This window comes from Emydura macquarii, unplaced genomic scaffold (genome assembly GCF_026122565.2).
Source record: "Emydura macquarii macquarii isolate MOO-44397 ecotype Brisbane River unplaced genomic scaffold, CSIRO-AGI_Emac_v2 contig_1483, whole genome shotgun sequence".
NCBI classification, from domain to species: domain Eukaryota; kingdom Metazoa; phylum Chordata; order Testudines; family Chelidae; genus Emydura; species Emydura macquarii.
The window spans coordinates 4001369-4029331 of NW_027131620.1; the positions used below are offsets into that span (position 1 = coordinate 4001369).

The 27963-nt window shown below is 54.3% G+C and overlaps 1 protein-coding gene across 1 annotated transcript; it reads right to left on the reverse strand.

The window, feature by feature from the left end:
- Nucleotides 1-2222: 2222 nt before the first annotated feature.
- Nucleotides 2223-15579, reverse strand: RGS19 (regulator of G protein signaling 19). Its single transcript, XM_067554081.1, has 5 exons — nt 15472-15579; nt 14859-14995; nt 8331-8405; nt 5246-5480; nt 2223-2804 (listed from the first exon to the last, which is right to left on the reverse strand). The coding sequence occupies exons 1-5, from the start codon at nt 15499-15501 to the stop codon at nt 2616-2618; spliced, it is 666 nt and encodes a 221-aa protein (XP_067410182.1). The 5' UTR covers nt 15502-15579; the 3' UTR covers nt 2223-2615.
- Between the last annotated feature and the right edge of the window lie 12384 nt (nt 15580-27963).

Consider the following 27963-nt stretch of genomic DNA (forward strand, 5'->3'; position numbering starts at 1 on the left):
AGCTGATGCTGGGGGAGCAAAGTGCACAGGTTAAGCTGCCTGGAGGATGCTCACGCAGGGGCCATTGAACTCAGCGGTGACCCCAGCCAGTGCTTTCGAGCACTGAAATAAACCAGATTTCATGAGAGAGCCACCAGCTCAGGCCAGCAGGGAAGGGCTCCGGGCGATGGGTGTGTGTAGGGGTGGGGCAGAGAGGAGGGCGCCCAGAACAAGGAATGGAGGCTGGCACAGAGCCCCTGACGAGCCGTCACCTTTTGCTGTGGGGTGTGAGCTGGGCTTGCCCTGCTGGCTGCTCCTTTAGGATGTAGAGAAACTCTCGGTTGCTTTTTGCTACTGGAACTATTTGGCTGACTTCAGCCAGGTCCAGTGGAGAACTGGATGGTCCTACCCCATGACCCCACTGGGATGGTTCCAGCTGCGTTCTCCATGACTGGGCACAAGGCAAGAGCTGAGACGGCAGCCGAGCTGTTTCAGCCTGGCTCTCCATAGCACAGCGGGTTCTTGCCCTCTGGGAAAGACTCATTCACCCTTGTCCCCCGCATACAGCGGACGCCGCCATTGGTGCCTTTCCGCACCGCGCTGCATGCCCTGGAGAGACAGCCTGTGACTCCAGGGCCAGCTGCGACGGAGCGGATGGGCCAAGTTGTCTGCGTGCCCCATGGCTCGGCCTCCCACCCGGAACCCAGCTGCACCAGCCGGGCCGGCAGCCATCTCACTCCCCTTCCAAAAACTCTGCTGCTGCCCTCCCCCAGCTGCAGCTCGACAGCTTCTTGTGGAGACACGAAGCTGCTCCCCAACCCCTGCCCCGAACAGCCGAAGCAGCTGCTGGCACGGTCAGGGCACGCGCCCGGCCTCCTCCTGACCCACTCGCTACCCCGTGCCAAGCCCAGCCTCTGGCATTCACACTTGCTCAGAAGCTCCCGCTCCCCCCATCCCAGGTACAACTGACCCGAGGCCCTGCCGCACCGACACAGGGCCAGTGTCCCTGGCAGGGGCGCTCTCCCTTCATTTGTCCCACAGGGCTGCATTTCTCGCCTCCTGCCTCACACCCTGCGACCCAGGAAGCAAAGGGGCCCTGCAGCGCTGGGGTGGGAGAGAGAAGAGCTCAAAGCCCAACGGAGAAGCCAGTTGAATCTAGTTCCATTAAACCATCCCGGTTTCTTTGGGGCTAAGACGTCTCAGCTCCCTCCTGTCCATCGCTCAGCCCCTTTTGCCCCCCCACGCTCCAGCCCCCTTGCATGATTCTCCTCCGCTAGCTTGCGCCCAGGCCCCCTGGGGATTAGAGGGTGCCTGTATCCCCAAGCGAACTGGTCAGCCTCGCATTCCTGGCTCCCGGGAAATTACAAAACGAAAAGCTCTGAAGGGGAACGAAACTCCAACTTTTTCAAATTTCTGGACAACTTCAACGCTTGGCCATTTTGTTCTGCAAAGACTGAACTGACGTCCCGGCGGGCATTGTCCCAGGCTCCTGAGCCCCGGCTTGGAGGCAGATGGGCTGGCAGGAAACCACTGGTTTCTGTCAGGGTCTGAAAACGAGTCACCCCCCTGCACCCTCCCGGTTGGGAACCGCTGCGTTGGTTGGGTTGTGACCCCGGGAGGTAGCCCAGGTGGAAGGCTGGGTTTGACCAGAGCGGGACCTGGCGGCAGCAAACTCTACTAGGTCGGGGAGGAGGATGGGGGCAAGGGAGAGCGGGCTGGGAGCAGAGCGCTCAGGCCGTTACCGTGCAAGGCTAGCAGTTCCCCACCTCTCTCAGTGCAAGGAGGCTGCCAGCTCTGGTTCCTGCAGGCCGATTTGGGCGCTAACACAGAGTGGCTGTAAACAGCGGGCAGGGGCCCTGGGCTGGGCCCCAGCCGCGGGTGGAATTCTTGGGCCATTTCACAGGCAGAGCAACGTAAACCTGACACTTGGCTATGTTCACACAGGCACACTTCGTAAAATCCGCCTCCCCCCCCCCCCTGTAACCCCAACAAAAAATATTTAAAATAAAAATGGTAAAAAAAAAAAAAAAAAAACTGCTGGGAGACTCAGAGAGACAGGCCCTGGCAGTGAGCCCGGGCACGGCCGAGAAGGGGATAAAGTAACCTCTTCGAAAGGGGAAGGGGAGCAAAGTCCAGCTTCCCCCCCCCCCACTTGCTCCAGACGACGACAGGGATTCAGTAGTAAGAGCGAGGCCTGAGTTTGAGATCACACGGCAGCGGCGGCCCGGCCCCGGTCCCATACGGCAGCGGCGGCCCGGCCCCGGTCCCATACGGCAGCGGCGGCCCGGCCCCGGTCCCATACGGCAGCGGCGGCCCGGTCCCGGTCCCATACGGCAGTGCCGGCCCGGTCCCACATGGCAGTGCCCACAGGTGGCAAGGGTGGAGGTGGGGGAGCTGGTGGGGGACTGAGGGGGACAGTGCTTTCCAGTGGCCGGGGAACCGGGCTGACGTTCGTTGCTAAAGCTAAAAAGTGGAGGTGGATGGTGAGGGGGCAGGAGAAGAGGGGGAGCTTCGGCCCCCACTGTCCCAGAGGCCTCCCCGTCAGCCCCAGACAGAGCGGGAGCTCGGGGCTCGCCCCCCCGACCCCGGTGTACAAAAAGAAGTGTTCGTGGCGCTGCCCCGGGGCCGACAGGCGCTTAGGACTCTGAGGAGGACCGCGAGACGCTCTGCAGCAGCGCTTTGTATATGGCAGAGTTCAGGAAGCGGGGGTAGGAGTCTCTGTGCATGAGGGTGTAGATCTGTAGCTGGGCGTCGTCGAAGGTGTGCGACGAGGGCTCCTGCATCTTCCGGTTGATGACTTCGCGCACCCGGGAGTCCAGGCTCACCTGAGGGGGAGACGAGCCCGTTAGGGGAGCGAAGGAGCAGCGAGGCCCAGCCCCAGCTCCCACCGTCTGCCAGACTCCCCTGCACCGGGCCGGGACAAACCCGGCCCGGGCTTGCGATGGGCACCAGGAGGAGGCTGTGGGGTTTTCAGAACAGCCTCCCATCCCCTGGCCGAAGGGGAGGGCGAGATGCGGGATCAACGTGCTCAGGGGCTGGCTGGAGCCCTGGGATAACCCGGCTGATGGCAGCGGCCCCCCAGGCCAGGGCTGGTTCTGACCCCTCGGCCTGTGACCATGGAGACGGGAGGGTGAAGTACAGGGCGGGTGGCCAAACGGATGGGTCCAGGGGAGCTGGGCCCGTGGCTGCATCCTCCAGGCCTGGCTCCTCTGCCTGCCGGGAGAGCGCTCTGGGAAAAGCCCTGCTCTCCCCAGAGGTGGGGCCTTTCCCCGTGGCCGGCAGAGTTACTGGCTCTAAAACTGTGCCTCTGGATCTGTCTACACTGCAATTCAAAGCCCGTGGCTGGCCTGCGCCCGCTGCCTCAGGCTCAGGGCTTCGAGCTCCGGGCCTGTTTAACTGCGGTGCAGACGTTCTGGCTCCGCGTGGAGCCCGGGATCTAGGCACCTGAGGGCAGGAGGCTCCGGGTTAGAACGGACATACCCTAAGTGACTAGCACTGGATGAAGGCAATGAGCGCGCAGGGGCCGATAACAGGACGATTCCTGCCCCTCTGGCTCTGGGCTGTAGCATGGGGCTCTGGGAACAGCTGCGCGCCGACCCAAGGAGCCCACAGGCCTCTGGAAAACCAGCTGGGGGGAAGCAGGGCAGAGATACCCCAAAACCCTCGGGCAGCCCTACAATCCCTCTTAGAGGGGTGGGCCAATTCCCTTGCAGCTCCTGAGGGGAGGAGGCGAGTCTGTGGCTTTCTCATGCCCTCTTGAGGTTTAAACCAGCAACGCGCCCCCGTCTCCCAGCATCTCTCTCTCTACCGGAAGATCCTCTAATGCCGGACACAGGAGCAGCACATTCCATATCGTCTCTGGGCACGTTAGCTATGCCCCCTAGATACGTGTCTTCTGCTTTGCGGGGCGGCAGCCCCTGTATCTGAGGACACCACGTCAGGCGTAGCAGGGATCTGTCCTTTCACCATGCAGGTCTCTCTCTGGCTTTATGCATCCCCGACCCACAGACCAAAGGCTAGAATTGCCCCATCCCCGCTATGCACAGGAGACGTGGCTTAGCTGGGGAGGTGGGGTCATGAATGTCTCGTGGGCCTGGACCTTCACAAACCAAAACACCAAGAGCAAATCCTGGGGGGGGACTGAAGACGACAGGCCACGCCCTGGGTCAGCCCAGCCTTGGCCTGCAGAGAATATTAGGGGCAGGAGCCTAATGCCCAGAAGCACAAGGCGTGGACTGGCCAGGCTACCTGGCCCTAGTGACAACAGCGCTACATCCAAATGCTGCTGGGACTAAGGGCGTGGGGGACGTAATTCTGCTAGGTTATAATTCTGCGCCAAGCAAGTGACGAGATCTACTAGCAACTGACTGAACGTGGACACCTCCCGTTGGATCAGCGCTTTGAACCCAGGCTCCCGTTAGCGCTCAGCACACCGCGGAGGGCCTGATCCTACAGACGCCTAAGCACGCGCCTGCTGGGCTCCGTCCACATTTAGGCCGCGAAGTAAGAGGCCCCGTTTTCACGGGGGGTAAAAGCCTGCAACTCCCCCTGAAGTCAAAGCTCCCTGCAGGCATTCATCTTGATTTAAAAGTTGCCGGTGATGGAGGATCCACCACGACCCTGGGTCAATCCTTTCCGTGGCTAATTGCTCTCACTGTTAAAAATGTACACCGTATTTCCAGTCTGAATCCGTCTCGCTTCAACTTCCAGCCACTGGCTCGCGCTATACCTTTGTCTGCCAGAATGGAGAGCCCACGCCCAAATACTGGTTCCGAAGTGGGTACTCCTAGCCAGATAGTGACCCCCCCTTACCCTTTTCTGTGCATCGCCACCTTGAGCCTACGCAGGGAGGGAGGATATCAAACAATTCCTATCCTCTGGAATGCATTGCCTTTCTGTCAGATTAGTCCCTGTTTTGGCGACCGACGGAGGCTCCAGTCTGTACGTGAGGACGGCTCCTGAGCGGATTTCAGCAGGGGACACTACTTCAGCGATGGCTGAGGTGGTTCTGTTCGGAAGCGCAAATGGGGAACCAGTCCCCCCCCCCTTTTTTTTTTTTGTTTTGGGCCCATCAGCACCTTTGCCCTAGTGAGGCCAGCCACGGCTGAACTACGTGAGCACGCAGACTCACTTTCCCTCACTGCATTGACAGGGAAGCCCACCCCAGAGGGAGCATGGCCGCCGAGCAGCCTGAAGGCCATGGCATTTATAAGAGCACAGGGGCTGGCTGGCTCCCCTGCCAGCGTGCGGGGAGGGGGCCCAGTACCTCCTTGGGCGAGAGGATGGAGATGTAGTCCTCGTAGATCATCCTGGCCTTCTCATCAATGGTGTGCTTGTTGCACTCATTTTTGAGTTCCTCACATGCTAACCAAAAGAGCATGTTTTCCTCGCTGTACTCAGTCCGTAAGAATTCCCGGAACACATTCCTGCCCGCTGGGTTCTTCATCAACTTGTCGAAGGACTGGGCCCAGCCCTGCACTTCGTCGGGCGTCGGCTTGATGCTGGTCGGGCCCCGGCAGCAACAAAACAAAAGGGGAGTCACAAGAAAGAAAGAGGAGGAAACAAAACAGAGGATTATTGTGAGTCTGAGCCCCCTGCCCACTCCTGGCCAACACCCTCCCGTACGCAGACACGGCAGGCCGGGAGAGGCCAGATAGAGTTAAGAAACTCTCCCTCTGTGACCCATCTGCCTCCTCCACCCCTGCATACAATCAAGCACCTGCTCCAATAGAAAACCTGCGTGTCTCTCTCCCTCAACCTCTCTCTCTTCCAAATGCACCTGCACTGTAGCATTCAGGAACTGCCCTGCAATTGTCGCCATTTCCCATGTATTTAGTTCTCCAGCTCTTAAATCTGCCTGGCATTCTGGGATCTACTGACAAGCGAAGCACTGAGGAAAAGAAAGGTTATGACTGAGTAAAACGCTCTGGCCCAGGTCCTCAAAGCCATTCAGGCTCCCAACTTCCACTGATTTCAATGGTAGTTAGGCTCCTACAGAAATCCTTTTTACGATCTGGGTCTTTATGGGTCTAACCCTTCCTGGCAGTGCTATCACGTACTATTAATACTAGTTGCACCGTTAGGAGTTTTTCTGAAATGTTCCCACCAGGATTTTTTTTAGGCGTCCATTTGACCAGTCGAGAGGCTGTTCTTGGTCTCAGCTGAATTTCACAGTTTGATACACAACATTACACTGCAGGGCAGCAACTTCCCAGCACTGCAGAAAGCCATCACAAAGGGAACAAAAGAACAGCCACAAAAAAACCCACCCTTGTTTACTGCTGCAACACAAGGATTTTGAAGAGAGCACATCTGATCTCCTGGCCCCGAGCGCTACTCTATTCTGCAAGCACTGAAAAAAAAAATCAGAGCCGCTTCTGCAGAACGTGAGTTTAAACACGAAAGCGACATTGATTATTTGTTTCCTTTTCGGGCTGCGAGATGGAAATCTTTGGAATGACTCCCCTACCAGTGTGTCACTGCCAGCCCAGCTTGTTTGAGCTGTAACCGCAGCACTCCTTCTGCTGTGTAGTAACCCTCTGTTCTGCCCCCCATCGCGTTGGCTAGCCTTTATGGTGGTGTGCTTAGGAATTTGTTTTTGATACCCGGAGACAATCAAAGCCTCAGAGCCAGAGAACAGAAGAGGGCCTAAGATATCACCAAGTGTTCCTCGCCGCCTTCTCAAGGGATGCAGGAGAAAGCCATTTGGCAGGAATTTATTTGATTTTTATTACTATCATTTCTGCTGCAGGAGCCCCTCGGATCCTCAGTCACGGGCCAGGACCTGTGCTTGGTGCTGTACACACCCAGCACCGGAGCACACTGGGCAGACGCACATTCAGCGAATTCTAGTTTTAGCTCCCAGATTTCAGCTGTTATTAATTCAAGTCATTAGACTGTCTCCGGGAGCTGTCTCATGGAGACACTGTTCATTCCAGCAGCAGCAATGCGATCTACTGGCCCGGCCGGAGTTAGACTGAATAAAGCAAGGCCCTCGTACACAGCCGGGAGGGAGCACCGGAGTTCATGCAAACTCCACAGCCAAAACATGCTGCAGAAGGATGCTTGCCCCTCGAGACAGGGCTGTTTTCTGGCCTGGGGAGGAGTAAAATACAGAGACAGGGCAGCAAATCCGTGCCTCACCCACCCGCTGGGGCTGCAGAGACAAACGGAGCCAACGGAACGGAGCAGTCCCTCGACTAATTATAAAATCCTTATATGGCAATGGCTCCCACAGCAGCAGAGCCGCTGGCATTCCGTGACCTTATGGCCTGAGGTATATTTAGATCGCTGCTGGCTACGTTTCGCTGTCCGTTTCAGTGTGGGAAACTCAGGGGCCGTGAGCGTGCCAATCTAGTGCAGAAAGGGCACAGTCAGGGCCTGGGTACGCTGGTACCTTAACCCTTATAACCTCTCCTCCCCCCTCTGATTATAACAGGGCTCATGTTGGCTTGATCTTTTGTAGGAGAGGAAGCATCACCTAGTGGTTGAAGCTCAGGGCTGGGAGCCAGGAGGAATGAGTCCAATTCCTGCCTGTGCCAACCACTTGGCTTATGGCCACTGGCAGCAATCCCTGGCAGGCCACTTAGCCTCTCTCTGTGCCTCAGTTTCTCCTGTTGAAGGGGGATGAGCAGCAGCAGCAGGGGTGCGTTGTAAAGCACCGAGATCACGCCTTGCCACGGGACGGCTCAGTCCATTCCAGCCAGCAGCCTCTGCAGGCTGGACTGAGTGCATAGGGGCAAGAAGAAAGCTTAAAAAAAAAGCAAAGGGGGAACAAAGAAGCCAAAGCCCAGCCAGTGCAAGAGACGGCACACAGTGAAAGTGGGGAGGGCCCCACTGGCAGGGGGTGAAAGAATATTTTCCACACGCTGCGTGCGGCACGACCCCCAGCCCGGCATTTAAACAATCTCAGCGGGGAATGACGTGAGTCTCATGGGCACCGTCACCAGTTAGGGACGTGTTATGCCATCCCCATTTGGAGGAAACCGAGGCACAGAAAGGAGAAGCTGTGTGTGACCAAGGAGAAAGTTGCCAGTCAGTGGCCGGGCAGGGAACAGGACCCGGCAGTCCTGGCTCACTGTTCCCACTCCTAACTGCTATGCACGTGGGCAGGCACTGGTACAGATCAGCGTGAACGCAGGGGTCTGTGCGCGTGTCAGTGAGAAGGCAGGGCGTGCGATGCGTCTGGGGACGGGGAGAGTCAGGAGCCAAGACACAGCTTGCTGCCCAGCAGATTGGCTAAACAGCAGAAGGGTCTATCTGACAGCCAGGCCAATGGTCACGGGCAGTTGCCGGCCCACGAGCCGTTTAGGTAGAAGGAAAGTGTTCGCGTAAGCGTCAGAGCCACTCACCACGCTTCACAGTTTGGGATGGTCTCCAGTTTGGTGTCTCGGGACGCCCGCCACGCTCGCTCCCGATCTTCGTTCCTGACAAGGAGACGGAAAGGTAGTGAGCAACACGGCAAGCCACCGCTCCACCTTTCCACGACGGAACTCGAGAGCAAAGGCTTGATGCCAGCCGGGCCCCCCGCACAGATCTACCGTGTGCACCTGGGGTCTGTCCACCCCAGCCCGCAATGCTCCGGCTGGCTTTAAAAACGATCCGGAATGCCTGCTCACTGCTGGAGCCTGCTGCAACTGACCCGGTCTCTCGTGCGCTCGGGAGAGCTTTTGCACAGGTGCTGCCGCCCTTCGTTAGTTCACATTCTGGGCCGGTTCCTACCTGGCTTTAAAGAATGCTCAGATCCTTGGGGTCCACCTTGAGTAGCCCAGAAACAGTTTACCTACCAACCACCCTGAGCATTTGCTGTTCAACAAAGCCCCAAGGAAAAAGGCCATTTCATGCCAACAGGTGTATTTGCACACCCGCCATTTCTGCATCTCACAGCCCCAAGTAGTTCTGGCTGCTGAGATCGCCTCTCGCTTCGTTCCACATCCGGAGCCCTCCTCAGCGGCGCGTTCCTCCACGGGGCCCTGCCTTGTCCCAAGCTGCTTCCTCACCCAGCTCCCCCACTGCACCAGAGCCCTACGCTGCTCCTGCCTCTCTTGCGGCCTGGATCCGGGGTGAAACTGGAGCCACTGGTCTATTTGGATTTCTCCAGCTGCTCTACGCTGGCATTGAATGCTGTGTGTTTTTAAGCAAAGTCTTTATTCTTGGGCTGCTCTGAGGTTCCACTGGGCCAGGCTAACTCAAGATGCATTCCTGCTTTCTGGGGTCCCCTGTTTTGCAACACCAACGTAGGCAGCTAACTAGGCTGGAGAACCGTGATAGCAGAGGCAAACCGGGGCTGGAATAGCATCTGTTTTCAAGTGACTCTCCCTTACGTTAAAACTCCACCCGGGGAAGCAGATCGTAGATGGGCAGCGACACAGATTGGGGGGGATTTAGGCCCTCATGTGAAACCACAGGCACAACTGGAGTTCTTTTCGATTGTAGACTTTGCGTGAGTTTAATGCGACGTGGAAGAGAGCACAGCCTGGAGCAAAGGCAGCGTGGGGAACTCCCACAGCAGCTATGCCGGCTGCTCCGGTCCTGCCGTGTATGCTATTCTGGGCCCAGGGGTGGGACTCCAGAGGAGCGCCTGCGAATCCTGTTTCTGGCGGCTGTGCGCCGTAGCAGGGTCTAGAAGGGAGCCTTCAAAACCACTTCCTCAGTGTGCACCTCCCAGGGATTGCACGATGGTCTCCAGTGGAGAAAGACGAGTGCACGTTCCCCGCTTCCAGCCAGGCACAGGTGGCTGTAGTCGGATGATAACAAGGGCTGCAGCAGGTCTCCATTTCCCTGGGCAGAGCCGTGTCGGTCTCTGACACCTCCCCTCAAACACAGAAACACCCATTGCTGCAGCTCCAACTACTGGTCAGGTTCATTCCTAACACCGTTCTCCCCAGTGCTATGCAAGACTGCCGCAATGGGGCAAAGCCAGGCCCTGCCACTGTCCCCTGTCAACTGCCCGCGATGACTTTGCTCTCTGCCCGCCACGAGCCCGGCAGCTCAACAAATGGGAACACTTCTGGAGGGTATTTTTTTTTTTTAAAAGCGCCCTTACTGGGCTGAGGGGCAATCCTCTTTGCTTCTAAGTCACGCACTGACACCACTGTGTCTCCTGGGCTGTTTTGGACTGAGAAACAGATGCCTGAGATGCCTGGCTCCTATGGTTATTATGAATATCACAGCACCAAAATCAGGGCCCCATTCTGCGAGGCGCCGCGCACACACGCAGCAAGAGATGGGCCCTGCCCCGGAGAGCTCGCAACCTGAGCAGACGGGACAGACACTGGGGCAGAGAGACCTGCCCTGGATGACGCAGTGCCTGAGCTATTAGACCACACTGTCTCCCCAGCCCGGATCCGGCTCTAAAATCCAAGCCTGGGGGATACAGGAAGCAGATGAAACAGCAGCACGGATTTCGCAGTTCAGCTGGCCAGGCAGAAGGGGATAAGTGCCTGGACAGAAGCATGCAGTGTTGTTGTAGCCGTGTCAGTCCCAGGATGTGAGAGACAAGGTGGGCGAGGGAACATCTTTACAGGCTTTCGAGTTACCCACTGCTCTTCTCCACCTGACGATCAAAAGTTTGATTGTCTCCCACTAGCAGATGGAAAATACAAAATGACAATTCCCAGAACCAGCCAGGAGAGGTCACTGGTGCCTCAGACCAAAACAGCAGAGGAGCCAGGAACCCCGCCGTAACCATTTACACTACAGTCATAAATAAAAGAGGAATGCCCAGCACCCTGAAGTGAGCTGAGCAGCCTGTGGGTGCCGTTTCCAGGCTCCGAAGTCAGTGGCTAAGGCAAAGAGAGCCAGTTTGGAGGGACCACTTTGCGGTAATGTGATTTCAGATTAATCTAGTCCCTGGAAGCCCCAGGCACGCGGAGAGCGGGGTTTCCTCCGACTGCAGCAAGCGCGGCCTCCTCTTTAATAAACACATGGAGACAGCCAGCCCACGGTGATGGGCGAGGGCATAATAACCCTAGACAGAGTCAGAGAGAGACGTAAACGCCTGCGTCGGCGTCTGACAGCCGCAGCAGGGAAAACCCAGCCTGGATTTTATGCTTTCTCATCACCCCCAAATTCTCACTGGAGTCAGCCAAATTGCTACACGGTCTGAGTGAGAAAGGGGGTACGATGAAAGGCATGGCAGTACCTACGGCCCCCAAAGCCCTACTCCCTCGATCTGGTGCTGAGAAGTCATGGCTGCCCTCCACGGATGGGGTCAGGATAGTGTCAGGAGACAGCACATCTTCTCTTAGCCCTTCCAGCTGGTACGAAAGGCAACAGCTTCCTAGGACAGGACAAGGTTCACAGGGCTGGCAAAAATCACCCCGAGATGAGCTGGGCCAACGATACCGGAGCAGAATTGCGTCTCCGTCTGCCCCGGGGGAGCCTTTGGAACGGCCTTGGAAACCAGGAGGTTGCCTAATAAAAAAGGAGCTTCTTGTGCAGATTTCATGGTAAGGCTTTGCACGTCCATAGCCCCCCCCCCCCCGCCCCTAAGGAGGGCAGCTAGCACTGGTGAATTAACTCTTAAAACTCCCTGGGCATTAGTTCAGGATTATCATCTCCATTTTACAGATGGAGAAACTGAGGCACTAATGCTATATGGTTCGCCCTAGCTCACACAGGAAGCTGGTGGTTGCGCTAGGACTGACGCCTGGACACCCGACTCCCTGGTTCTGACCTTTAACCAATACATCCTTTTACTTCTCCATCGGACAATTAACATCCCCACCATACATTGAATAAGTCTCAAATTTGGATGCCTTGGGAGCCCCGCCCCGGCAACAACCACATCAAGAGATGCTTAAAGCTACAGACACGAGATCTACTGATGCAAAGCGCTCGGTATTGCTCGGACCTACGCTCTCCAAGTTCCACCGGCTGGGAATTGGCAAGCCAGTCTTTGCCTGCCAAGCGATGGCCTGTGGAGTCCATGCTGCGGACGTGGCCCTGAACACGGCCTCGCTCCCCTGGGAGGTGTTGCCCCCCCAGGGTTTAGATTTATTTTGAAAGGCTGGTCTCTCTGCTCTCGCCAGGAAGGGTGCTGTGCAATAGGAAAGCAGCACACAGGGCAGGCAACTTCCCTCGGGCCTCTTGAATTTCACATTAGTCGAAAACCGCAACAGGAGCAGCACTTCCTGTTTGCGACATTGTCCCTTCTCTGCTCTTAGCAGATTAACACACAAACTTCTTCCTCTGCGAGGCGAAGTCTGCACAGCAGGGTGGGGCCGAGAAAACGAGCGGGCAACCTCTCACTTCCTCAAACCCCTCTCTAGAGAGACACTGAGACAGCGTTGGCACTGCCATGGGGGTGGCTGTTCGCCGGTTTACAGCCGCCTGCTCTCCCGCGGACCGCCCGGGCCCGTACGTTCTGCAGCGCGGTGTTCCCTCCGCCCCCATCACATTCACCGCTCGGCGTGGCAGAGGTTCGCTCCCCACTTACGTCGTTCTGGGTTGGGGGGTTTCGTTTTGTTTTTTTAAATTGATACGTGAGAAACGGCGTGTGCTTCAAAGCGCTCGTCCCATCGGAGGACTGCCGAGGGCTTCACAACCATCCGTCAATTCTCACCACCCCTCGGGGAAGTTAGTCAAGGGCCACGCTTCCTACTTCGGAAATGCAGCCACTTCGGGGGTGGAGCATGGCCGGTGGGTAGCAGCACTCAGGCAAAACCCTGCTGCAGTTTAGGATAGGGGGCGAAGCCAAAAGCACGGGGATAATTCAAAGCAGCAAAATGGGATCCGCCGAAGTGGACTCTGACCATGAATCCCCTGCCTTTTAGAGACAATGCCACGGGGTCTCACCCGAACAACAGCACGGCGCTTCCAGTGCGGTGCAGAAACACTGCCTTGGTACTGAGTCAGCAGGATGAGTGCCGCCTACAGAGTCACCGATACCATCTCCCGCAGTTACTACATGTTCCTTAAACACGGTCACAGCCCAATCCTGGCTAGCTTGCAAGGTCTGAAAAGGCCGTGGCAGAAAGCTTCTGTGGCTGGGCTGTTGCTATTTTCAACTGGGAAGTTTATGGCAGAAAAAATATATTAGTTGTACGAATCAACAAGGCCAAAAACCACAGGGTGCCACCAGGGGATCAGGAGAGAGGGTCCGTGTAGCGAGTTTGTGCTTTCTCAGCATGGTTACCCATCTTCTGGAAAACTCGTGTGTGTGTCTGTGTGTGTTCATTCTCAGCTTGCGTGTGTAAGTACACACTGCGGGCAGGGGCCGAGCAGGGATTTCCAGCAGAAGGTAACAACTGCACAGCAGCAGCGACATTGCCACTGCCTCTTACCCAGCATCAGATTCCTCTGCAACACTGCAGACCCCCCCTCATTTGTTCCCTCCTCCCGCAAATACAGTGCACAGAACAAGCCTTGCATCCACCTCACCAGAATGGTTTCCTGCGCCCCACCATCATCTACTGCCTCCTTGGGAGACGGCCAAAGTCTGTGCCTGATGTTCGGCGTGCAAATGCTGTTTGACACTGAAAACAAGGGGCAGGGCCGCGGTACCACTGAACTATGCAGCAGCTGTGGGCAGCTGCTCTTACGGCTGTGTTTACGGGCTTTTAAACAGTTCCCAGTGCAAAAGTGACAGAGATTCTAACCAGGCAGAATTACTTTTTCCCCCTGGACCTGGCTAAATAAAATAAAAATCCATTAACCTGCGTTGGGCTTCCTAATCCGGAGCAGGTTGGGTGCAGACACAGGGGAATCACCAGACAACCCGACTCACCATCTGCTGGGCACAGAAATCCAGGCACGGGCATTTAGCACGACTGGCACAAGAGAAGCAAACACACCAGCTCACGAATCTGTGCTGGCACTAGACAGGCAGGGGCTTCCTCTTGAATAAGGAGAAGTTTGGGGACTATTTTAGGTCCATTTGAAATAGATTATCAGCCCCAGATCTGGGGGACTGAGGGTCTACCAGCTGCATGGGGTTTGTGCCCCCCCCTGAAATGGGCCCTAGGTTTTGCCCCAAAAGTGTTACCCACACTTCTCCATTCCGTGCAGTCTGGTAGGGGCAACACAGCCAGTTGCGGATTGCACAAGTTTCCAAAGAGCAATTAACAAAAGAGAATCCTGCATCAAGGGTTCTCCCGACTGCAGGTTGCTTTACATTCTATTCCTGTCAGAACACTCGGTCCTTTCGTCCATTTACTACGTTCAGAACCGCAGGACAAAAAGCCACAACTCTTTTGCATGGAGGAGAGTAAAAGACGCCCGCACGCACGCACGGTGCGTCCCACGGGGCTCGGAACAACCCGCAGCTCAAACCCCGGGCCATCTGCTCAAAATGGTGTTTACAGTCAGCGTTTAAACAACGCCCCAGTTAGCCTTCAACTATAAACCAAGTGCAAGTACACAAACGTCCTGGATGCTTCAGCCTGGCGGGAGATGAAGAAAAGGCAGCTCCGCATTTTGGGAGGGGTGACTCCAGCAGGAGGAGCCTGCAGGCATCTCTCCCAAAGGGCTGCAGGGGAGTTTGGTGCCGTGGTTCATTGCTCCGCTGCCTTGGGCGTAGTGTCAGGGGACAGGAGCGCATTGCGTTAGGGGCTGTCCAGACACAGACGAACAGACGGTCTCTGCGCCAAAGAGCTTACAATCCAAGTATAAAACAAAGTCAACCCGATTCATGCTAGGGCCCTCTGCGTCTCTGCTAACGTCACCCCCCCCGGCGCCAACGGAAACCGAAGGGGCCTGAGCAACACACCAGGCGTTGGAGCAACACAGGGTCGGCGGAGGAGATTCTGGAACATGGTGCACCAGGGCACCCAAGCGGCGACACAACCTGAGACACGGGCGTATCAGTAGCAGCGGGAGGGGGGAGGAGGGAGGCGCTTCCTGAGCACCTCTGGCACCGAGCAGCACGCAGGACGTACCACAAGCAGCTGCAACAGCAGCACCAGCAGAAGCAGCAGGCACTGGGGCGGTGGTTGACGGCCGGTTGCACGGTTGTCGGAGAGGTCTCATGCCGGGACATCGAAAGGGGTCTCTCTGTGGACTCAGGTGCCGTGTACTGGAAGGGAACAGCACGGAGAGGGTAAATGAGCTGGCCTGGCCTTAAGACCCCCTCCCTGCTCCGGCCCACTCCCCGGAGCCCAGATTCCCCACCCATGCTTAGCGCTGGCTGCCAGCAGCGCCGCGTCGCTCAGACACCCTCCGGCCAGAAGGATGGACATTTAGGTGTAATCACCATGTAACCACCAGACACCCGTGCAACCTGGGCAGTCAGCAGCTGGGCTGGAGGAGAAACACCTCCACGATGGGGGGAGGGCATGGGCGCTTTCTGCCCCCAGAATGCAAAGCCCGGGCAGGAGGCTGGCTGTGCGGAACGCCAAGCCGTGGGTGGTCACAGGGCAAATGCAGGAACTGCCTGCTTAGTGGCTCACTGGGATTTCCTTAAGGCTCTCCCCTGGCCAGTTAGCCCCGGGATTTTCCTTTACGACGGTGATTTCCTCTCCTGCCCCCCAACCGGTCAGATCTCCAGCTCACCTGCTTCCCAGCTTCATACACAGTCGGCATGGACAGCTTTTATGTTCCCAGCTGGCTCGCCTCTGCTCGCCCGTGCTGCCAGGTGCCAGCGACCTGTCCTGTCGACACCGAAGGCCTTTGCACCCTACTGGATGGAGCCTGTGAGAAGAGAGAAGCGTTCCTTAGGTGGAATCCACCGGCAGGGCAAACCGTTACTCAGCAGGGACGCCCCTGGCCTGCAGGCTGGAGACATCCGGCTAGGATCCTTTTAGGCAAGAAAGAGCCACTGAGAAGGGAGGTGCTGCAAACTAGCAAGGAGCCATCTCCAGCAACAGAAGCCAACGGCGCGTTCCTGACAGCTGCAGAGGGGCCAGAAAATAAAGGATGCAAGGCAGGAAATAAAAGAGGAGACCGAGAGCGCTGTGCATTTAAGGGTGTCTGTCCCAGCCCCGTCTGCAGTGCTCATTGCCAATGCACCACTGTGCCCTGCTCCCTGGTCAGCGCGCCAGTGCGGCATTCGAGGAGTTTGCCCACACCAGGCACCGCCAGGGCTCATGTGCTCTGGTGGGAGCCCAATCGTAGACAAGGCCCCAGGGACGTCCGGCCCTGCCCTGCCTACCCGACTGCCCCCACTGGTGGTCGTTTTTCCTTAGATTCCCCTAGCGTAGACACAACCCTTAGAGAACTGCGTAAGGCAAGAGCCGAGCTTCTGACTGCATGAACGACTATGGCCCGGCCAAATAAAAAACCGTTACTTGGTAAAAAAAATCCAGGAGGAACGTGGATTTGATTAACAGAGGCACACTCCATCCTGGACGGCCCAAAGCTGGGGAGGTTCTAACCCCTCCTCAGCCAGAGGGACAGGAGGGATTAGGAACGGCTAATGCAGATGGCTGGATGGGAGCAATCCTGAGAAGTGTCTTGCCCTGCTACGGACGGGATGGAGAGAAGCAGAGCTGAAGGCATCTGGGCCCTACAGTCGCCCAGAACCACTGGCGGGTGGAGAGCGCTATGAAAGGAAGAGCTTTGCACGGGAACCAGTTTGCTCTTCTGGTAGCATGGGAGGAGGCAAGGGCCCAGTGCAAGCCTCCCCAGAGACCACCTTCAGAGCAGAGGGTGGCGTTTTACTGAGAGCCTCTGGTACCCCAGAGCCGGCACAGCGTCTCACCAAGCAGGGAGGCAGGCACCGGGACATAGTCTCTGCACGAAGTCAAACACGGCCCCTAGGATGTGTTCAGAAACACCTCTCACAAAGTCTCGGCCTTTGTAGAGAGGAGGACTGCTGCCTGGGAGAAACGGGATCTGTGACTGCCGGGGGGAAGGCAGATGGAAATAAATCCCCCAAATATCGCATTAAAACCTTCCTTATCCACCAGGCAATATCCCCGAATAGTCTCCCATGTGAGGGCCTCTTGTTTGGACATGCACAGGGTAAACGGGGCGAACTCCAGCACAACATTAAGCTGCAGCTGTACCTAGTCTGTCCTGGGAGGCCTGGACGAGCAAAGGGAGCAGATAGCCTCAGAAACCAGAGGCCAGTCCAGCGACGCGGGACAGAGGGGCCATGGGAGTCCAGATTGTTAGGGTGGCGCGATCTGAGCGCAGGGCGATGGGGAAGGGACGTTTTCTTACACGCCTGTCTGAGAAACAAAGCTGGCTTCAGTGGATCAACAGCTTTCATTTGCGAAGAGGAGCGGAACAACTGGACAGGTACAGAGAAGCATTTAGCTCTGCTCTCACGGCTCTGAAGACACAACGTGCCTGTGCTGCGAAGGAAGCAAAAAAACAAAACAAAAACAAAACCCTCTTCCTCTTCCAGCACGGCAGCGGCAGAACGGCAGCCCAACGAGCCGTTCCAGGCAGCAAACTGGCGAATGGGTCTGGGCGGCACAAACCAGAGGGCACGGCTAAGAGCTCTCGTCCCGCCTGGCAGACGTTCCGTTGCCTTCAGGGCCATCTCTCCGGGGGAAGGACCCTCCGGAGAGAAGAGATGACACAATCACCTGGCCGTGGCACGCAGGGGCGCACCAAACTGTCACGTTTATACTACCCGGCCACTGACCAGGGGCTGACCACACCTAGCTACCAGAGGTGCTTTGAGACCCCAGCGTTGCAGGAGCTCAGCACCTCACAGTCGTGGATGCATGTGTCCAGGCAACGCCCCTGTGAGATAGCACAGTGCTGTTATCCCCTTTTTACTGCTGGAGCAGCCCTACAACAGATCAAGCCGGACCGAGGGAGCAGGCAGGGATGCAGTCAGAGACCTGAGTTCTGCACGAATCCATAGACTCCTTCCGCCTCTTTAAAATCAGCCAGAGACCCCATCGGAGAAGACACAATGCACTGACAAACACCCAGCTCCACCGCGCCTTCTCACCAGCCAAGGCAGCCCAATCACTGGCTGAGATGGCAAGCTGCGGGGGGCAGGGACGGCCTCTTCGCTCCGTGTTTGTACCAGGCCCAGCACAGCGCTGCCTGGGTCTCGAAGCACTAACGCAAGACAAATCATAAACAAGAGCAACGCCTGCGTGTGCTCAGCCCCTAAGAGAACATCTGGCTCAAAGGGAGCAGAAGCAAGTCTGAAGTGGATCTAGCCAGGACACCAACCTTTCCCTCCATCAGAGGCACATGCGCGCCATTTATCAAAGTGAATCGAAGCTGCGACAAGGGGGCAGTCCTCCTCCATTTATCCAGGATTATTGCTAGCAGGAATGGTGACAGACCCCTTCAGCATGGCAGGGAACTGTGCCCAGTCCTTGCAGTTGGGAATCTAGCCACAACGATTCATGCACTGATCACTTCCTTACTGGAGTCGCTGTATCTGGGGCTGATGACGCGGACAACACGGGAATTTCAACTTGGGAAGAATTTTGCAGCCCACTTCTTCAGCAGGAAAAGCTACAGAGAACACACCTGTCTCAGGCTCCCAGCTCATTCCTGGGGTTGGTGCGAGGCAGCAGGGTAGATAAAAATGGATGATTTTTTTTGGAGGGGTGGGGGGGCGGGATTCAGATTTGTTTTGGTTATTTAAATTATATTACGTTTTTCTTTTTAAAAATAAACCTGCTTAAAATGTAATTTGAATTTAATGCAAAACATGTTAAGGCCTAAACTTGTTATGGTCTTTTAAAACATTTAAATAAAATAATAAATGTGCTGAGTCCCTGCGTCTCTAGCGAAAGCTTTGCATTGAAGGCTGCTTTTCTATATAAAGAAAGTTTCGGGGGAGAAAGGGGGGAGGAGAACATCCAACTTTTGAGGTCAAGCTTTATAAATATGGCCCAATAGGTCATGTACTGTATTAAGGGCTTGTTTTGTTTAATAAAAATAAATACAAAAAACAAATGATCTCATAAACAAACAATACATCATTCGCCATGTTCTAACATACTAAAAAAGTACAATTAATAAGAATCTGAAAATATTAAAATATGTAACAGGTTAAATAAATGTATACAGCTCTTACATACTCTGCTTGCACCTGCAAATAATCCAGCCTGGAACAATAGTTCCAAGAGATGCGACACACCTAGGTTGACTCTGGATCCTAATGACAACAAATTAAATGTCACAATGATGAATTTTTTCACCGCTCATCCTTTTAGCAGAAACATCTAGCTAATGTGCTTAGCCATCATTTTTGGATGCAGCAGTGGATAGTGGGGCAGCGAGGTTGCTGTCGAAGATGAGGAACTAGGAGTTGATGTCCTTCACAAATGACACGTCACTTCTTCCATTGCTCACGGAAGGCAGGAACAAGCAAAAGCCTCGATTGCGCTGCTGGGTGCTCAAACCAGCAGATTCGCTGGGTAGCAACGCCCCATGTTTTCACCACCCACATGTCCAAGACTACAGCTCCTCCCCCCTCTGACAACTGCAACAAAGTTCTGCGCTGCCCCGTGCAAAATCTGCAGCACGGAGAACTGAATGCTTGGAGGCAGCAAAAAATATTTTGGTTGGGTTGGTCAATTTCTTAGTCAATAAGCAGACTTTTAAAATCATTTGGTGCTTGCCAAAGACCTTCCATGGGGCTGCATAATTAAACATTAGGGTGCTGCAGGGGCAGAGCACATAGCATCGTATCCTGCTATCCAAATCAATGATAAATAAATAAATAATACTAAGAGAGGAACAACAGTAGCACCCAGAGGCCCCAACAGAGATCAGGAACCATTGTGCTAGGAGCAGTACAAACACAGAGCAAGAGACAGTCCCTGCCCCAAAGATCTTACAATCTGACAAGATTGGACAATGGGGTGGGATGAGGAACAAGAGCAGAGGGCCAAAGTTACTTGTCCATGTCACACTACAGAACAGTGGTAAAACAGGGAATAGAATCCAGATCTCCTGACTCCCAGCCCAGCGCAAGCTCTCCACTAGTCGATGCCGTCTCTCCTGCACGCCCTTCGGTTCACCCTGCTTCACACAGGGCTGCCTCCGGGATTTAGAAAAGGCCAGACAGAGGAACGGTCTCACCGCACGCACCGAAAGCAGCTGGAAATTGGAAAGCTGATCACTGTGGAAAGGCAGGAAGATGCCTGCAAGACCGGGAGGTGGAGAGTGAGAGCGTGGTAGTGTGTCCGCTCTTCCGCACTTCGGGAGATGCCCCATTAGAACGAGAACTGCTTGGAATTCGGGATGTCACGGGAGGCCATTTTTTAGGACCGGTCACTGTTATGGTGCTTTAAAGCAGTGTTTCTCAACCTTTTTTTGATACGAGGGACCAGCTTCCTATACTGTGTCAGGGAGATCTCAGGGACTGGTGCCGGTCCATGGACCTGGTCGTTGAGAAACACTGCTTTACAGCACCCGAGAGTCTATCTCGGCACAGCCGGCTGCACCAGGAGGTTACCCTGTGTGCATGCTCAAACTGCCTTTTCTAGCAGGACGTTAATACGGAGTGTAATTGGCGTGTTCGTGCCCGCCTCCACGACCTGGGCTAGACACTCCGTGCGCCCTAGGAAACGCAACCCAGAAAACCTCCTTTACAAGGGCCAGTCCCAAATTTTGTTTCATTTGATTTTTAAACCACAACATTTCTACGTTTCTTACCCGGCCCTTTGAAAAATCTCCACTGTCCAACACATCTCACTGGAGCGAAGAGGGGGGGTGTCTCTATTTCCCTCCTCAGACGTCCCTATTTTTCGATTTCAAAGGCTGTCAGGTTGCCTGAGACCCCGTTAGCCTGTTCTGCAGCAACCCTGGCCTCTCTTCCAGGTGGCTTTGCAGTCAGCAGCCTTTAGAAGCCCCTCTCCTTTTGGCTGGCTCGTTATCGACAGAACCGTTACCCCTTCGATGGCTGCTTCTCCCTATACGCTGAGCGCGCACGGCTGGCTCCTAACTCTGACCAACAGCCCAATCGCTCTCCCCGCTTCCCCCCCAAAAGGCTCCCTGACCCGCCTCTTAAAAACTTGCTTGTTCCAAGGAAAAGGAAGTGGCTAACCATGAACACATGGAAGTAGGGTACAGCTTTGCTCAGACCTCCTGCCCTTCGCACATGCAATAACTAAGCCAAGGCTGTAATAGGATGCAGAGAAGTAATTATCCACGAATACAAACCCTTGCTGCCCAGCAGGACTGCAGCACTCAAAGCCTCTCATTGCAGTCGAACGGGAGAATGTGTAGGGACATGAGGAAACCCGGCTAGCCCAAGTGCTTGGAAAGCTTCACTTTTCATCCGAAAATGGAAGTACTCAGCTCTGCCCCTGCTCCGCAAAGGCCTTTGGGAACCGCTTTTTCCCTCTGTGGGCCCGGGGGAGCCCATAGGCTCGTAGGACAAGGCAGTTTTCAGGGTTTGTTTGGTGGCCCATGCAAGACGCTTGCCAGAGCTGCACGGGAGGGAAGGTTATTTGCTTTCCTTAGGCTTCTCAGAAGAAAGCCCTCAAGCCAACTGCGGAGGCAGCACTGCTACAGTCCTACCCGGGGCAGAATAATGGCCGGGGCCTCAATGGCATAGGACAGAAAGACGGGGAAATTCAGGGATGTAGAAGGCCTGGAGGAGGGAAAAAGTGCAACAACAAAACACAGATGTCCGGACACGCAGGAACAAACCAGATTCCCTCCTGCCCCCATCACACGGAAAACAGAAGGGTAGCGGTGTGGCATCAAGAATCACATGGAGCAGGCTGCGATATTAACTGGGGTACCTTCGTGCACCTGGCTATCCCGGGGGAGGGGGGACCCGGGACACCTCGCTTTGCAATGCAGCTGGAAAGGGAACTCCTCTCACCGCAATTGCCTGCACCTATTTTACAGGGTGTTGGTGGAGGCGGCTGGCAAAAGGCACGGGCTGAGGCAGTCGCAGGCAATGCACAGAGACGCTAGTGCAATTCACAGAGAGAGGCCACGTTCCAGCACACGCAACAAGGAAGTTCAGCTGGGGTGGCTGATACCAGCCGCTGAGTCGAAAGACTGTCTCAAGAGCCCATGAGAGGGAAGAGTGTGTGCCTGACGCAGAGAGAGAGAGAGTTTTGAAAAGAGGAAGACTTGAAAAGTGGAGATTTCCCAAGCAGACAGAATAAAACCTCCCTTAAAAGGGGCCATTGCTCATTTCTGGCAAACTTCTCAAACCAGGACGGAACTAGACGGAACTACATTTCTACTAATGTAATATACGCCATCACGTGCCAGCAACGCCCCTCTGCCATGGACATTGGCCAAACCGGACTGTCACTGCGCAAAAGACACAAATCAGACATAAAAAAGGGTAACCTCCATAAGCCAGCCGGAGAGCACTTCAACCTCCCAGGACACTCTGGAGCTGACTTGAAAGTTGCCATACTTCTACAAAAATACTTCAAAAACAGACTCCAGCGAGAAACTGCAGAGCTGGAACTGATCTGCAAACTTGACACACTCAGACTGGGTCTGAACAGGGACTGGGAATGGTTCTCGCATTACAAGAAGTAATTGTCACTGTTCACACATTCTCACCTTCTGACCAAGGGCTGTGAATAGGCCTCATCTGCTCTAACTGAACTGACTTTGTTAGCACTTGCCCTCCCCATCGCTGTTTCTTACCCTTGGATGTATATACATACCTCCTACCTGTGATTTCCACTTCATGCATCTGACAAAGTGGGTTGCAGCCCAGGAAAGCTTATGCCCGCAGGAATCTGTTAGTCTTTCAGGTGCTACAGGACTCGTTGTTGTTGTAACTAGAAGGGTTACAACCCTTTCCCCCCATCGTGCTAGCCACCCAGCGGTGTGTCTGTAAAGAACCACCTCAACCTCTCTTACCCTCGCCTGGCCTCGCTCACCTTTTTCAGGGATGTCAGAATCTAGTGACTGAGCATCAGAATTCACTGCTGCGGGCCCAGCTCTGAGGCCAGAAACTCTGAAATGGGCAGAGGAGAAGGAGGGCACGTGCAGACGTACGTGCGCTTCTGGAACAGATTTTCAGGAGTTAATGAATTTCGGTTTTGGTCTTCAAAAGTCTACACCGAAGGGTGCCCCCGCCCACAGCTCTGGCTATAAAAAGCACATTGAAAACATAACAGTGTGGGACTTCGGCACCTCACTGCCTTTGCAATGGTACGCTGAGCTGGTGAGCTGTTCCCACACATGCATTTGCAAAGTGACTTACTGTGCAGCCAAGGAGCTAGTGAGATCCATTTTTCTATCAACAACTACACAGTCTGCATTGGTAGTCACTGCAACTGTGCGCCTGAACTGGGCCATTTGGGCCTGTAGTTCAAACCATGTGTCTGAGTCATCAGTAATAAAGAGGTCACCGGTGGAAAATGTTTTTTAATAAACTCTGGCTGCACACAGAACCTCGGCACTGACCCCTTACACCTTTCAAACCCTAGAGAGGGCAGGTCTTTAACATTTACAAATTCAAAAAGTCTACCACTGAGAAAAGTTAAACTATTTCTCTCAAGAGCCTCAGTTTTTCCTGGGATACCAATGCAACGTGTGAGTTTCCCAAGCAATTAACACTGATGCCATAGGTGTCTGCATTCCCACCTCTCACACAGAACAGTTTGGGGTCCAGACAGACAAAAGCCATGTTAATTTCAATGTCCTCAGGAGAGAAAAATTGTACTTTTGAACAATGCAGAGAAAAAAGCTGCATAAAAAAGTTATTGGTGTATTTTTTTTTCTTTACTAGAAGCAGATAAATGAGAAGAGAGTTCTCCCTCCCTTTCCATAGAGCGGTTTCTTGTAAATTCACAGAGGCGGCAACCACTAAGTCAGGTGTCCCAGGTTGGAAGTACGTCTATTAGATGATCCATTTGTCCTGTTTAACAGGACAGAACCACAACCACTGTTGGCAGGATGCAAATTTGTCTCCAACGTCACCATTACTTTACAACACACTGATGTGTTGCTGCACCAAAACACCACTCTGCACGGTTTCAGTGGGCTAGACTCCTGGATTGGTACAAAAGAGCTGACACGGTTACTATCTGCAACATTCGCTTGTACCAATCCTGGATCGACAGAGACTAACAGCCAGTCCACCAAGTCCAGCAGGAAGGGAGAAGCTACAAAGTAGAATAAAAAGGGACCGAAGCATCACTCTAGGACCATTACATGAACAGAGAGAGTATGAGAACCTAGGGTGTTAGCAAGAGGGAACCGAAAGGTGGCTGAGTTGGAGAGTTTTGGGCTAAATTCATCTGCCAGGCAGGGGTTTCAGGCTGGCACAGGCCATAAGGGGTGTTGTCACATGGGAAATCTCAAATCAAGTGACGTTTTAAGAGGGTCCTGCACATCGTGGGCTCCTGCAGGACTGCACGAGACAAGAGAGACAGCACGCAGCTCTAAACGCTCGCCAGGAGGGACTCGGTGCTTCCACGCAGCAGGCAGGAGCTCAAACAGCGCTTCCCCTCCCGGCTGCCAGCCCGAAGGCAGCCCCAGCTGAGCTGTGTGTGCAAGTCACTCCAATCTGGCAGCGGTTCAGCGCTCTATCTGAAAGAAGCGTGGCAGGCACCAAGGTTTGGATTTGCCCCCCTGGTTGCTCGCGGTAGTCAGGTCTGATTCTCAGCCTCTTTGTGCCCCTCCTGTGGTACAAAGCAGCTGTGAAGTTGGCTTCTTGAGGCCTGCCCCCTTTTAAACCTCAGTGATCGACAGCCAGCTCCCAACACAGTCGTGACACACACAAAAACCGCACACGCGCAGAGGTCACATACAGGTGGGAAGAGGAGAGCAGGCCTGTCGCTACTCTAAACTGTGTTAGCCCCAGGACTAGAGAGCTGCAAACAGGATGTAAAGCTGCCTCCCCCGCTCCTCCCTGATCCTGTACTCAACACGGCTCAGCCACACCAGGCAGGCTGGTGTCTTGAATCCATTTAGCAAAGCAGCAAAGCCCTGTACAACTTCTGTACCTGTTCTGGGGATGGAAACCTTCACGCTAGCCATTCTGGGCGCCCATCCAGCTGCAGCCCAGCTACAGCTCCTGATAGAGCATCTCAGTTTATGTGAAGCATTTAAACAGACGTGCAGATCTGAAGAAAGGGATAAAAAAAAACTGAGTACCTCCTCTAACAGGAAAGGGAGTGGCAAGGGAAGTGGCAGAATCAAATGAAGAGTTCAGACCTTTTTTGGGAAAGCACCATCAATGAGCTTCTCCTCTCCGGTGAGCTTTCCTGTGCACAGTGAAACCTGCCAGGCTGGTCCCCGTATTGCCCCCATCTCTGTGTGGACGTAGTCCAGGAAACTCAGAACTTGTGTTCATGCATTGACTAGAAAAACGTTTCACTGGTGAGTGGAAAGACACATATCCCAATGGACCCAGTACTGCCTGAGTTTTAGCTTTTCCTAGGAAGGACGATGTTAAAAAACACCCACAAACAGTTCGGATCAAATTCAAGGACATGAGTGGTGCAAAATTTACTCCACTAGCATCTCCCAATCATCTTTTCTTCCCACTTCAAGCACCTCGGGAGGCTGTTATTTGCGCTGCCACGCACAAGACAAACGGTCACTGCATTGCCAGCTATGGGCACAGCTGTAAAGAAAGACAATCAGGTGGTAACATCATCCTGTGATACACAAGCAACTTCCCGAGAGTTTCCGCCATTCAGCTACAAGCAAGGGCCAGGCTAGTGTCTATGTCGGAGGGCTTACCGCCCCCGACACCTGGGGACATAGAACAAGCGAGGAGAAGTTGTCAGAGACGGTGCTCTTTAGTACTGACTGCTCCCCATCTGCTCCGACCCACAAGTTCAGTGCTTGCTGGAAATACCAGGTATCCCTGATGGTTAAATGGATATACTACAGCAAAACAACGGCTGAGGATGCACCGGTATTAATACAGTGAATGCTATGCTGATTTTCCTCTCCTGGAACAGGCATTACTGAATGATCAGCACAGGTCTCTGGTAGTCACAGGGCCACTTTCTCAGCAACAAGCCTGGGTAAGTTTTAAGCGCCAAATGTTCAGTCTGAAGATACCTTCCAACAGTGCCGTGCGTCCCTTATGCACACACATCGCTAGCGGCATGCATAACAGATAAGCGTGCGACGCCGCATCTAATCTTCCGTCACTCTGGGCTGCATTCATGAGTCAAGGGTCTCCCACGTAAAGCACCGGTTACCAACTAAAGGTTTGTTCTCAGCCTCGCCACTCTCCCTGAGCAAGGTCCGTCGTTTTCTGACTCATCCCAGCCTGAGCCGAGTGCTGAGTTATACATCGGGATCTGTGCACAACCAATGAGGAGCCGTTTCTGCTTTGCACACTACGGATGGTTGGTTCTTTTGCGCTTTCTGGCCCACGCTGACTCTCACACAAAGTAAAACGCAATCCAAAATGCAACCTCACTTTCCTTTTTTCACCGGCTGAGAGCTCTTCGGAGGCAGCGCTCACCCAAGACTGAAGCAGAATGAAAACTGATTTGAGATTGTCACGCCAGGGCTTCCCCTGCTCCGCTGAGGTCACCGATTCCGGCATTCTCCAGAAGGAGAGGCACAGCCAGCGGGAGACGCTGAAGTGCCAGCCCTGACTCAAACCCATTTTTCAGTTAATGCTGGGAAGAGGCAAGCCCATGGCATGAGAGGCAAAACGGAACGTCAGGAGTAAAATGAAAGGGATCGATTCAGGTTTGTGGGCAGGAAAGCGCATGGGACACGGTATTTCTCCAGCTTCTCTGCGGCAGGAGTCACTGAGTGATGGGATTAACCGGCTGGGAGCATGCCATGGGCACAGCATCTGAATAGCCAAAGAAATGGCACCCTGCAACGAAACCGAGTTTGAGTCTCCAGATTGCCATGTGCCTGTGCTTGGAGAGCATCTCCCATAGCTACAGATCCGCGGGGGTTCTCAGGCACGTGCCAGCACTCTCCTCCCGCCAGCTGTTTCCTTCAGCTTCTAAAAGGGAGTGAGGATGCACCACGCACAGTTACCGCCTCTCTACTCCACAACACGCCCAGGCCCTTGAAAAGCAAACCAGCCATCCCAGGGCTCAGCTCAGAGAAAAGGGTTCCTTTTGCAAAGTCATTCTCCTTCACTGTGCCGGAAAACCAGGGGTTCCCCTTTTCAGTCTGACAGCTTTCCGGTTATGCCCACCCGCTTCTCGCATTTGCCAAGAAGGCACCTCCCTTCCCATTGCCATACAGTGCCGTACCCGTCCACAGGAGGGCAATGCCTGCCCATGCCCCTTAAGTGCGCTCCCCCCCTCTGCTCCCAAAGAAGAAAAGCAGACGCCATGCAGGGATGCCTGCAGAATGGAGATTATACCAGCAAAGCTCCAGCGCTGTAGCTATGCTGGCTTCACCCTGTAATGTAGACGTAATGTACACGGAAGGGGTTTTTCCATTCATGTTGGAACTGGACTTCTCCGAGTGACAATAGCTAGGTTGAAGGATGCCTTCTTCCAGTGACCTACCTGTGTCTACACTGGGGGGTAGGTCCACATAGCTATGCTGGGTGGGGAGGGGAGGTGGTGGATTTTTCCCAACCCTGACCAATGTGGCCATATCGACCTACATTTTTGTAAGTGTAGACCAGACTTAAGAGAGAAGTCGAACAGCCCTGAACCAGCTGGTGTGGGGCAGAGGAGAAGGAGGGAGCGGGGACTTTTTCCAGACAATTGAATTTCCCAGCCCAGTCACACAGACCAAAGAGAGTAATACACAGAAACAACGTATGAGACGCATCACAGCGGAAACGTGCCTGGGAAGTTGTACCAGTGGCTCTGCTAATTCAAGCAAGCAAAGACCACTCCATAGATCACCAACCGCTGTTTACACAGGGCAGGGACCAGATGAACCACTGTCCCCTGCAGAGGAAAGCAACAGGGTGTAAAGAAGGACCTCTTCCAGAGGACACCTCTTTTTTTGGCAGTGTATCATAAGCATGAATCTAATTTGCTTTTCGTGTAAGGTTCCCAGACATTCCTGGCTGCTTCTTCTAATTATCAGAGACATCCATTTAGAGAATTGCTCCTTGGAGTCCAGACTATTATTTTGAACCAACAGGATCCATGAAGGACACAACCTCTCCTTACCACCCAATGCATTCTCTAGTTCTAACCACACCTGGAGACGGTGACTACATTAAAGCAATTG

Coding starts and splice junctions, on each gene's coding strand:
- RGS19 (XM_067554081.1), bottom strand. CDS start 15,501: ATGCCGACTGTGTATGAAGCTGGGAAGCAG. Junction 14,996..15,471: donor TGTATGAAGCTGGGAAGCAG/GTGAGCTGGAGA, acceptor GTTCCCTTCCAG/TACACGGCACCTGAGTCCAC. Junction 5,481..8,330: donor ATCCCAAACTGTGAAGCGTG/GTGAGTGGCTCT, acceptor GGGCCCGACCAG/CATCAAGCCGACGCCCGACG.